Source organism: Alexandromys fortis, unplaced genomic scaffold (genome assembly GCF_014885135.2).
Source record: "Alexandromys fortis isolate MF-2015 unplaced genomic scaffold, M_Fortis_MF-2015_v1.1 scaffold_29, whole genome shotgun sequence".
Taxonomy (NCBI): domain Eukaryota; kingdom Metazoa; phylum Chordata; class Mammalia; order Rodentia; family Cricetidae; genus Alexandromys; species Alexandromys fortis.
The window spans coordinates 1,593,304-1,605,020 of record NW_026067891.1 but is presented as its reverse complement, the minus strand read 5'-3'; the positions used below and the strand labels follow the sequence as shown (position 1 = coordinate 1,605,020).

Genomic DNA, 11,717 nt, shown 5'->3' with positions numbered 1-11,717 from the left:
CACGTAGAAATCATCATGTGTGCATTGTGTCAAGTCAGAGTGCAGGCATGCCATTGTGCACTTGTGGAGGTCGGATGACACCATGGTCTCTGAGAATCCCAGGCAGGGCAGGCTTGCTCATCCAGCCCTTTTACCCACCTGGTCAATGTGGGTGAAGGGGTAGCGAAAATCAGGCCAAATGCCCCAAGGGAGTTGACTCTGGAGTCTTTGGAGGCAGGTTGGAGTCCTGACTTCTCTTAGACAGACACGCAGTCCTTTACCAGGTAGACTGTGCCCTGCTTCTGCGGCTTTCGATTCTTCCTATTACTGGGATAACTTTGCACAGACTGACCTGAAAACAGCACCCATAAGGCTGCTCTCGGTCTGGGTCTGGCTCAGCTGGCCTACAGCCTTGTACCTTGGGGCAGTGGAAGCCAAAAGCCAAGCTAGCAGTCAGGATCTGACGATGTGGAGTCAGTAATCCCAAGGCCCTAAAGAACCTAGAAAGCAAGGTTGTTAGTGGACACTGTGAGTTCAGCATGAAATGAAAATCTGATAACTTTTTTTAAAACCAAGACTTGGGCTACAGCAAGAACAGAATATTGCTGGAAACTCAGTCCACACTGGGGGAGGACAGGATTGAAATTAGAGAGAAAAGAGGAAGATTTTCGCAGTCTGAGAGGTAGGCGTGGGCTGGAGAATAGCAAAAGGCGAAAACACGAAGGAACTAGTAGACAAAAATGGCAGATCTACGCAGCTGAATTCTATTTAGCTGCTAAAGGGAACAAAGCGCTGATAAATGTCATAGCGAGGGAACCTGGGACACGCGGCTTGCCAAATGAGATATACCAGACAGAAAAGGTCACATATTATATGATTTTGTTTGTATGAACCACTCAAGAGAGGCAAATGCATAGAGGGGGAAGCAGATTAGCGGTAACTGGGGCTGAGAAGGGGAGAGGGGGATGTGGATGACTGAAGGTGGGGGGGGGTTCTTTAGGAAGTGAAGAAAATTCTCAAATCGACTGTGGTGTCTGGTGAATGAATTATATATAAATAAGGCCTTACCAAAAAGCAGGGGGAGAAAAGGAAGTAGTTACATCTCAAATTCATGCTCTCTCTCTCTCTCTCTCTCTCTCTCTCTCTCTCTCTCTCTCTCTCTCTCTCTCCTCTGTATTCGCCTTCTGTATAACAGTGTGAGGAGACTCCCAGGTCCTCTTCTCTGGGAGGGGGTGGGAGGTGGGAGTGGAGTGTGGGACGACTTGCTTCCTTCCCATTGACAAACAGGAAAACAAGCCCAGCTCTAGAGTCAGTAAGCCCAATGGTCATTGTCGCTTCCAGCCTGGGTAGCCTTAAGCAAGTCACTCCCTCCTGTGGCCTCAGCCTTTTAGCCACAGGTGGTGGGGTCTGAGGACTCGCAAGCACCTCTAGCGAAGGTAGCGAGGAGGGCTGGGTACCTGCAGCCGTGACGTCCCTCGATGCAGAGCCGGGCGGCCCTGCGCGACCCGCGGGAAGGCAGGCCGGGCCAGGCCGGGGGGCGGCCGCACTGCTCATCCATCAGCCGGACGAAGAGCAGAGTCGCGCTCTCGGCCCTCTGTTTGCTTTCTCGCCAATTATTGCCGCGCCGCGGCCCCTTTGTTGATACAGTAGTCCGAAAAAGTGCTAATGTTCATTTATCAGGGGGCCCGCCGGGGACTCCCTAGAGTTGCGATTCTTCCCAAAATATAAACACGGGGCGAGCGTCCCAGACAGAAACCCCCATCTGTTTCCCCAGCGCGGGCCAAGAGAGCGAGGCGTTGTTGAAGATAAAGCTACGGATAACGCCGCCTGTCTCCAATGGACGTCTCCCTGGCGCATTAATGACATTCCGGGTGATAGTTGCAGCTTATCTTTCAATTAATCATATATACCTTTCGCGGCCGGCGCTGCTGATTGCAGGAAAGGGGGGGGGGGGCGTGCGGCTCGGGGCCGCGATGATCGCTTTTCAATCAATAATTTATTTACGCAGAATGCGCTGGAGCTACCCCGGAATTTGACTAATCCTAGAGCACCACGTCTTTAAAAGGCAAAGAAATATCCCCGCAGATTTTTCGCTGTCTTCTTCAGGCTCTTTTGTCTCTGTCCCTTTCAGCTGGCTGTGTGTTTGGCCAAGTGCTTGCTTACCACCAGGTTGAGCCTGCCGCCCTTAGCGAGAAAGACACGCCCTTCCCAACCATTGTAACTTCTGTTTAAGTAATAATGATAATATATTATATACATACATACATATATACATTCCTTCGATACTGGCTTGAAGACAGCCAGGACTGAAGCCAAGTTGGAAAGTGCTCTCTGGACAGTTCTCTGCGGAAACCCCCACCGGTCACCCCAATTCTATTTTATCTATTTATCTCACTTTGTCCTGCTTCCTCTCCAGAGAGAAAGGCCAGGGTCCTTTCACCAAGGTTGTAGGGGGTGGGAAAGTCACTGATTTTGTTCAAATTAGAAGGGTTTTCTTCCTTTTTCTTGACACCTGACCCACAGATCTGTCAGCTCTGGGAGCCCTTATATCCGAAAGTAAGTGACGGATCCTCACCATGTTGATTTGCAAAGGAAATGCCCCTCTTCTTCAGAACTATCTTTAAAAAAAAAAAAAAAGAACTTAAAATAGGGATCCCGGATGCAGCCCCGATGTGTACCCTTCCCCATTAAATGGTAATATTTCAGGCAACGGCTCACACTAATCTTTCAAACTGTCATCGCGATCCGCAGGGCCAGCCGATTCACTTAACAGGGCTCCCAGGACCCTCGCCCCAAGCTGTTTTCAGCGAGACATTTAATTGAATCGGATGTGGCTCGTTTGCCAGACGTCACCGCCTGGGTGATAGGCATTCCATCCGACCCACAGAAACCAGTCTTCAAAAGCAAGGAGGGTCCCCAGCTAGGTTGGCTCAGAGCAGTAGCTGTGAAGTGGCCAAAAGCCTCAGCAAGAAGGGGGGGGGGGAGTAGGGTACCTGGAAAAGTGCAGACTGACCTTCGAGGGGGAATACACTGGAAGGTGGGGGAGTGGAGAAACAGAGGTCCGTGGGCTTTGAGCCCCCACATCTTTGGGAAGGCTTCCTCTGCAGTTGGAGCCAGCAGCTTCAAAAAGCTCTGTGGTCCTTGGGTTGAGATCTCATGATGGCTGCCCAGTCTGGAGCTGAAGGCTGAAGCCTGGAATTGGGTTTTCTGGGCCAGCGGCTTTACAGTCTGTTTGGAGCTGGGCTTTCCTTCTTCCTCAGTTGAAGGCCCAAGGCCTTGAGAGTTTGGGTTTGATGAAAGAGGCCCAAGTCAGGCCTATGCTGGCTTCAGTATGGCCCAGATGGTGCCAGCGCTCTCCAACAGTCCACGGTTCTGCCAGGGGGCACGGTCTACATTTTGTATTGACACAATTTTACCCCTCTGGGTTTTGGGCCCATGACTTAGGAGAGGCTTGTTTATCTAACCTTTGACCCTACACACTCCCTTTTTCTATTCTAAGAGCCTTTTCTGGGGTGGTCAACTAGCCCTCCAAATCCTTTGCCCTCCCTGCCTATGCTCTTACAGCGGCAAGCTTTACCATGCGTTGAAGGGGAAGCATTTGCTCGGAGGCCCTGTGCCTTCTCTTTCTGAGATTATAGCTGGATAAAGCTCCCGTATGCCACGTGGAGGTGGAGGTGGGGGTTCTGGGAAGACCCAAGTGTTCCTTAGATCCAGTCGGTTCTACTAGGACAAAACCTGGGCTCCTTTAAGCCCTGACGGGAGCACCATGGGACTGAAAATGCCCCTCCACCTGCCTTGTTCTGCACCCTGCCCTGTGGAATGAAATCCTTGGTAGGCCCCCAGGGACTTGGGGCTAAAGAGTCTGGGAATCTTGTTGGTGGCCAAGGAGGAAGGGGAAAGAAATGAAGCAGCTTGGGCTGCAGGAGAAGCGGGGCACACACCAGAAGACAGCTTCTCTTCAGGGAGCCCAGCGGAACCTAGGTTGGCTTCCTCACTAAAGAGTTGAGCCCTTAGTGAATGGTTCTCCCGGGACAGGCGCTTACACAACTTAGTCTACTTCAGGTGGCCACTCCCACCCCACAATTAGCCACTTCACCTCTCCATTCAGTTTGACTTGCTCAGAACCCCTTGGGGCCTGCGCGGAATCCTGGTAGAGATTGGTCCTGTAGGTCAAATTAAGTACCCCCACCCCCAAATTCCCAAGTTTGTCTGTCAGCCCAGAACAAGGTCTCCTTTGAGCTTCTCTTCCTATGTGGCGGGCTATTCACAGCCAGACTTCAGTAATCAGTATTTTAGTGACAGTCTTGATTCCTGTAAATAACTCCCAGTCCATCTTAGCTAGCCCACTCAGTGATGGGTGCAGAGGAATATTTATTCAAACCCCCCGGACCCAACTCAAAAGAGTCAGGTATTTTCTTTGAGTGAGTCTTCCTGGGGTTTTCAGGCCAGTGAGAAGCAATCTCCTGCAGGGGTCGGACTCTCTTCCAAATGTGTCACGGCCCCTTTAAAAAAGCTGGGCAGGATTTTTCCCCCAACCCTATGTCTATATTAGGTGACGCAGAACTGCCCGTCGCTCCTGTCATCGAGGCCCCTGGCCCAATGGCAGACTGAGTCCCCCTGCTCCGTCCTACTCCCGCCTCTTCTGCCCCTGGTGCTCCGCGCTACCTGCTGCCCCCGCCACATCCAGGGCAGAGAGGCGGGTGCGCGGGCGGGTGGCGGGCACCATGCGGGGAGGCTGTCCCCGGGGGTGGGCAGCGCCACTCTCTGCCGCCCACCTGGCGCTGTGAGACCAGCGCCGCCACCATGTTCCCCAGCCCAGCGCTCACACCCACGCCCTTCTCAGTCAAAGACATCCTGAACCTGGAGCAGCAGCAGCGCAGCCTGGCCGCTGGGGACCTGTCTGCGCGCCTCGAGGCCACCCTGGCGCCCGCCTCCTGCATGCTGGCCGCCTTCAAGCCGGAGGCCTACTCCGGGCCCGAGGCCGCAGCACCCAGCCTGGCAGAGCTGCGCGCGGAACTGGGCCCCGCGCCTTCGCCCCCCAAGTGCGCTCCTGCCTTCCCAGCCGCCCCCGCCTTTTATCCTCGTGCCTACGGCGACCCTGATCCGACCAAGGACCCACGAGCGGATAAGAAAGGTAAGGAGAAGCCCAAGCCCTTCCCTTCAGGAATCGTACTCAATGCTCAACCTCCTGGGCCAAGAAACCCAGGCCAGGCAGAAGAGCGCCTGGGCTGAAGTTGGGCGCACAGAGTTTGGAGTTTAAGATTCCAGGTTGTCCAGTATCTTCTCTCAGACAATCGATAGTTTAGAAGAAACGCCGAATTTAGAGGGTCAGGAAAAGAGAGAGGGACTTAAAAATATTGTTTTCGGCCTACAGAGTCCCAGTTGATTGGGGCCTTGCTTTTGGGTCTGTTACCAAGTTAAGCTATCTAACAATTCGCGGCGGAACAATTCCTGTCGGAGGGTTAAAAACCTCCTTTGTATTTACGAATATTTTGAGTATTTTGAGACACTGAGAACTGCTAAACAGAAAGTTCAGCCCGCGGGTCCTGAGCCTTTCGTAGCCCATCCTGCCTTTCTGGGCCTTTCCTTCTTTGTGCCAGGAAAAAAAAAAGGAGTCTGAGAACAGGGCCATGGGATGCTGTGGACCTCAGGAGCTGGGTTTGGCTTTGTTTCTCCAGCACTATTTCCAGGCAGGGCCAGGCAGAAGTTCTCTTCTGGGAAAATATTAGAAAATATGGAACAAACGAAGACGCTAGGGAGCAGAGAGAAGGCTTCTGAAAGGAGCTGTATACAAGAAGTCTTAGAGTAGAAGAGAATGTCTGGCCTGCTTACAGGAGGCAGACACACTGGTGGAGACCCAGGCACTGCTCCGGTTGTCTGGGCAAAAGCCAGGAGGACCCAATGGCTTCCTTGAGCTAGGAAAGCATTCGTAGGTTTCTCTAGGATAGGAGAGAATTCTGGTCCAGGAACATTCGAGGAGGACTAGAATTGATTGCTACCGACTCACTCGGACCCTGAAGAGCCGGTGTAGAGTAGAGGCCTCTGTCTCAGCTCCCGCCACGGTTACTGGGAGGTCGAGAAATCGCACAAACACCAGCTGGCAGCCCCACTGGGGCCCTCCAAACTTTGGGCCTTCTAGATATTTAATTGTTTGATTAAAGGTAAACTGACCACCGAGAGTCAAACCGAAGTATCGCTGATGTAATTCATCTCCCGAGCGTCGTTATGATTGCATTTTCTTTACATCCAGAAAAACTAAGCCACGTACTTGCGCTTAGAACGTGAACTACCGGGGGGGGGGGCGGGGAGGCGGCAAGATTTCTCTTGTTTCGTTTTGTCCTGCAGCACGTAGGGTGTCCACACCACTTAGGCTTTTCCCAGACGCGCAATTGCTCCAACATCGAACCCCGGGCACCGAAACCGAGCTGGGCGCCCCACGCAGGATAGGGCGGCAACCCCACGAGGGTCCTGAGCTCCTGGGCTGGCCGCTCTAATCGACTATTTATCCGCCTCTCCTCCCCCTTCAGAACTGTGTGTGCTGCAGAAGGCGGTGGAGCTGGACAAGGCCGAGACGGACGGCGCCGAGCGACCACGAGCGCGGCGGCGGAGAAAACCACGCGTGCTCTTCTCGCAGGCGCAGGTCTACGAGCTGGAGCGGCGCTTCAAGCAACAGCGGTACCTGTCCGCTCCCGAGCGCGACCAGCTCGCCAGCGTGCTGAAGCTCACGTCCACGCAGGTCAAGATCTGGTTCCAGAACCGGCGCTACAAGTGCAAGCGGCAGCGGCAGGACCAGACTTTGGAGTTGCTGGGACCGCCGCCGCCGCCCGCGCGCAGGATCGCGGTGCCGGTGCTGGTGCGCGACGGGAAGCCCTGCCTCGGGGACTCGGCGGCCTACGCGCCCGCCTACGGCGTGGGTCTCAACGCCTACGGCTACAACGCCTACCCCTACCCCAGTTATGGTGGCGCGGCCTGCAGCCCCGGGTACAGCTGCACCGCCTACCCCGCCGCGCCCCCCGCCGCGCAGCCCGCCCCCACCGCCAACAGCAACTTCGTGAACTTCGGCGTCGGGGACTTGAACGCCGTGCAGAGTCCCGGGATGTCGCAGGGCAATTCGGGCGTGTCCACGCTGCACGGCATTCGAGCCTGGTAGGGAAGGGACCTGCCTGGGGCACCCCGGACCGACTTCCACTTTTAGAAGGGCGATGACTCCGGGGAAGGAAGGGCTCCCACTAAGACCGGTCCCTGGGATTTCACAAGCATTCTTATGCTGGCCTGGGAACTTTCTCCGCTCCATCCCTTTGTTCCCGGTGCGTTGACGCAGCCTGGAGTCTCGGCCCTGGGAGAGTCCTTTCAGGGCCACAGGCACCCCTGGACGGATTCCACAATGGGCCCCGGAGCCCGGGCACGCGGGCCTAGAATCCCGGAGCCTGGGCCGGGCGCCCGGGCCCTGGCTGCCTTGCCGCCGCCCACCCACCCGTATTTATGTTTTTACCTCTTGCTGTAAGAAATGCGAACCCTCTTCCCATTAAAGTGAGTGCGCTGACGCCACCTGCGTGCTTCTTTTAGGATTTCTGAGCACAGAGGTCGCCTCCAGGTCTCAGGCACAGGCTATCGCTGGACAAATCCATAGAACCTCTACAGATGAAAGCTAACACACCCAGCGCCCCTCGTTAGGCATTTTCTGAGGTCGCATCGTATTTTCGAAGGGGGCGGCCTGCTTTCAAGGTTAGCGGCAAAGGGCGCAAGAGGTTTTATCACTGTGAGCAAATAGGCGTAGCCCAAGGGGTCAGTTTCTTTTCCCTTCAGAGCGGGAGAGCGCCCGAGGGAGCCCAACTTCAACTCCTTAAACCCTAATGCGGACAACGCTGTTTCTGGCCTTGAGAGGAGGAGAGCAGCGCCAGTAAGTGACTTAACACCGTAGCCGCAAGGGCCCACGTCCAGGTTCCCCTTGACTCTGCTCTCCACAGAAGACCCTGGGGTCCCCTGCCAGTCCCAATAGCTGCCCGGCAAAGCTCCCAGACCGAGTGGGAGATGGCTGTGAGAGTTCATGATTTCAGGGGAGACCCTACCACCTGATCGGTACCTTCCCTCATCAGGCCACCAATTTCACTGTAGTTAATGACCAATCTAACAGCTCTGCTGTTTTTTTTTGTTTGTTTGTTTGTTTTTGTTTGTTTTTTCAGATGAAAAAAAAAAACATGTTTGGTGAAAGGGATGGAAGCTGACAGTTGTGGGGCTTGCCCACTGCCTCTCAACTTTCTGTACCGGGGCTCAGACTTCGGCTTCTCTATCCCCTGCACCAAGGGCCAAATAACTAACCTCACCTTCGAAATCAGGATGGGGTCCTGGCACTGCTCTGAAGCAGTAGCTTTTTGGCCGAGGTCAGTCTCGGCGCCCCTAGAGCGCCTTGACATTGCTTGTGGAGTTTAGGACTGGAGCTCTGAAGTGAGCCGGTGAGGTCCAGCCTAGCGCTGTCAGGAGTCAACCAAACAGCTTGCTTGCCAGTCTCTGGATTCATAGTGGACCAGGTGACTGGCCGTGCTGCCTCTCAGGGTCCTAGAGGATGCTGGGAAGATGAAGATGCAGTTGCACATAGTTGTCCATGGCAGGGTTCAGGGCTGGGCGGTGTGAAGAAAGAGAAGGGTGCACAGTATGTGCCCTCTCCCACACCCGCAGGCCAGCACTGCCTTTAGATAGGTCGATGTACTCAGCTCAGCCGCTTAGCATTCCATTTCCAGGGTCTGAGCAAATCCAACCTGCAGCAACCGCTGCTTGCACCAACACAAAACCGCAAGTCCACTTAACCCACGATTGTTTTTTTACTCTTTTTGTAACTCATCAGTGTGATTTATGAGGTGCGAGTTTTGTAGATGGCAGCCTCCTGTCAGAATGTCAAAAGGCTGGACACGCCTGCCTGTGCCCATGTTCACTTTCAGGGTCTCTGCTGCTGGATGCAAGGCAGTGTGGGCCCATTTCTCAGAGGGATGCACTGAGCCTTGTGCCAGCTCAGGGAGGGCAGCACTCTACCACTGGTCAGCCCTGATGCCTAACACACAGTCGGATTCACAGCCTGGAAAATCCTTCCGGAATCATCTCACTTTTGTAAAGATTAAGTTTTGCCTCTCTGGGTTCTGCAGAACCTTGGACCTCCTCGGTTTGTTCGTTCGTTTGTTTTTCATCTTATATTTGTATACAATAACATCAGAACAAGTTTTTTTTTCAATTAACATTATACATCACCCCTGCTCTCTGCACTCCCCCCAGTGCCGGGGATGGTACCCAGAGCCTTGCACACACTAGGCAAGCCCCTTGCTGTTGAGTCGCATCCCCAGCATTGAAGAGTTTTTCATGACATCTCCTCCTTTCCAACTCCTCTTTCAGGGGCAGCAGAACCCCACCTTTATGTTTGTTTGTTTTTGGAGACAGAGTTTCTCTGTGTAACCCTGGCTGTCCTGGAACTCCTCCATAAACCAGCCGGCCTCAAAAACTCTGAGTTCCACCTGCTTGCAGGGATTAAAAAGGCATACACGACCACCACCAGCTCAAGAAAGCTGTGACTAGCTGGCACCAATGAAAGGGTAGTCTAAAACCAGACCCTGGGGTGGGAGTGTAGGGAGAGAACGCTTTTTAGTTCTGCAAGCCAATCTATTTTCATTTGCATATTTGCCTTCAATGCTCACGGTGGCAGCTTTTCTAAAAGAGAAACTGCAAATGGTCCCAGAGGCCTTGATTCCAAAGTTGAGGGGATATTATGTAGCAAAGATACAGCTGGCTGGTTCCGTGGCTCACAAACCTAGGCAAGGGAATTCCAGGCCTCGCCAGCAGGCTTCTTATTCTCCTTAGCCAGCAAAGCACAGTTTAAGGAGCCCCGTGGAGAAGCACTGCCAAGGTTTTCAGTCCCAGAATCAAGGCACTCCTGGGTCAGGACTGTGTGTGCTAAAGGAACCCAGCGCAGCACCCCAGTCTTCCTTCCCAGGCGGTAGGTGTTGGCTGCTTGTTTGTCAGTTGTTACATAAACGATGTGTGCAGGATAAGAAAATTTAGCCAGGGGGGAAACATGGGAAGCCAGGGAGGCAGAGCTCAGACGAGGGGAGGCGCAGGCATGCCATCGGACTTGGGCCAGTGGTGGCAGTGAAGAACACAGCAAACTAGTTTCGTTTATTTAAAAAAAAAAAAAACACTCAAATGGAACATGTGTGTGTAGTTTAAAAACATTCTGAGAAAAATAGTGGCAGTAGAGGAGGTGAGTTTGCACTGATCTCCTTCCCCACCAGTCCCAAGGTTTTGCCAGATTGGAACACTCCCTGACTTAATTTGAGTAGCCCCATCTTCTTTATTAATATTGTCATTAGTGTTGTTTTGTGTGTGTATTTGTACGTGATGATGTTTGAGGACGGCCATGTAGATGTCACCACACATGTGTGGAACCCTGGGTTCCCGGGATGCAGCGCAGGTCCTGGGCCTTGTCCTCCTGACCCTGCCTTCTTGTTTTGCTTAAATTGCTCCAGAAGCTGACAGCAGGTTGTATATCTAAATACCAGTATTTAGGCAAAGAGAGGGGTCCTTCAGTTCCAGACCTGAGAAGCACCCACATGTGGCCCCTCAGGTCTCCAAGAATACATTTTCCCCTGTTTTCCCTGTTTTCTCCCCAAACTCTCCTCGCCCCAGCAGGTCTTGACTGGAGACAGCAGCCCCATGGTCCACACTGGGCTCTTGGAGAAAAGAGCCTATGACCTAATGTCATTTAGTCATAGAGGTGACTATTAGCCCTCTTAGTAGTGCTGGGGAAACAGGTGGAGGCATCTTGTCCCCTCCCTGGAAAGAGCAGGAACTTGCCCAAGAGAGCACAGCTAGAGTTTACTTTTAAATCCCAGCAGCCCAGTTCCAGGGCCCTAGAGTCAGGCACAAGATCAAGCGCTGCTCAGAGATGGCAAAGAGCAAACACCAAAAAGGCCTTTCAGTCAGTTACGCACACAGGAATAAGATTAGCTCCTGCCTGGGAAATTTCCTCATGGGAGCTTACAAACCTGTGAAGCATCTCAGCGGGAGGGCATGACACTTGGGCTACTGGATTGCTGGATGGCAGACTAACCATCTTGCTTCCTTCTGCTGCTCTTCAGGGGAGAGTTTGTCCCCCCAGAGTATTGTGAGCGGTGAAGAGACTTCACAAGGTGGTACCCCAGAGCCAGCACAATGCCCCCCTCCCAGCCCCATCTCCTGCTCCCTCACCTCACATCCTCTGGTACAGGCTGGGGGTGCAGCAGGGTGGTGGTGCTAACTGCTGATCCTGCACATCTCTGTTGTCGTCTTCCAAGGAGGAAATTGTCACCCAGACAGGCTAAGGACGTCACCTGCCTAAGGCCACTCAGGTTTGGATCCAGAAGGTTCCAGGAGAACCAACTCCCAAGGCACCCAAAGTCATCTTCAAACTTCTCTGAAGACACACACGGCCCTGAAGTCCCTGCCTGCTCAGCTGCATAGTGGACCCCTAGGCTAGACCAAGGCTCTGTTGATGACCAGGTGTCCTGGCCTTGGGCTCCAGCTTGAGCTGGGAAAATTTGGAGTCAGATTTCTAGGCCCTGCTTCTTGGTGACTCTATTCATTGTGACCCAGGGCAGAGACACAGCCTTGCAGCCCTCAGGGCCCTAGGGAGTGCGGGGGAGGGGGCGGGGGAGAGAGAGAGAGAGAGAGAGAGAGAGAGAGAGAGAGAGAGAGAGAGAGAGAGAGAGAGAGAGAGG

The 11,717-nt window shown here is 53.5% G+C and overlaps 1 protein-coding gene across 1 annotated transcript; it reads left to right on the top strand.

Moving 5' to 3' along the window:
- Window positions 1-4,782: 4,782 nt before the first annotated feature.
- Window positions 4,783-7,129, top strand: Nkx2-5 (NK2 homeobox 5). The gene is made up of 2 exons (XM_050161579.1): window positions 4,783-5,113; window positions 6,507-7,129. Exons 1-2 carry the CDS (start codon window positions 4,783-4,785, stop codon window positions 7,127-7,129), a joined length of 954 nt encoding a protein of 317 aa, XP_050017536.1.
- Window positions 7,130-11,717: the final 4,588 nt, after the last annotated feature.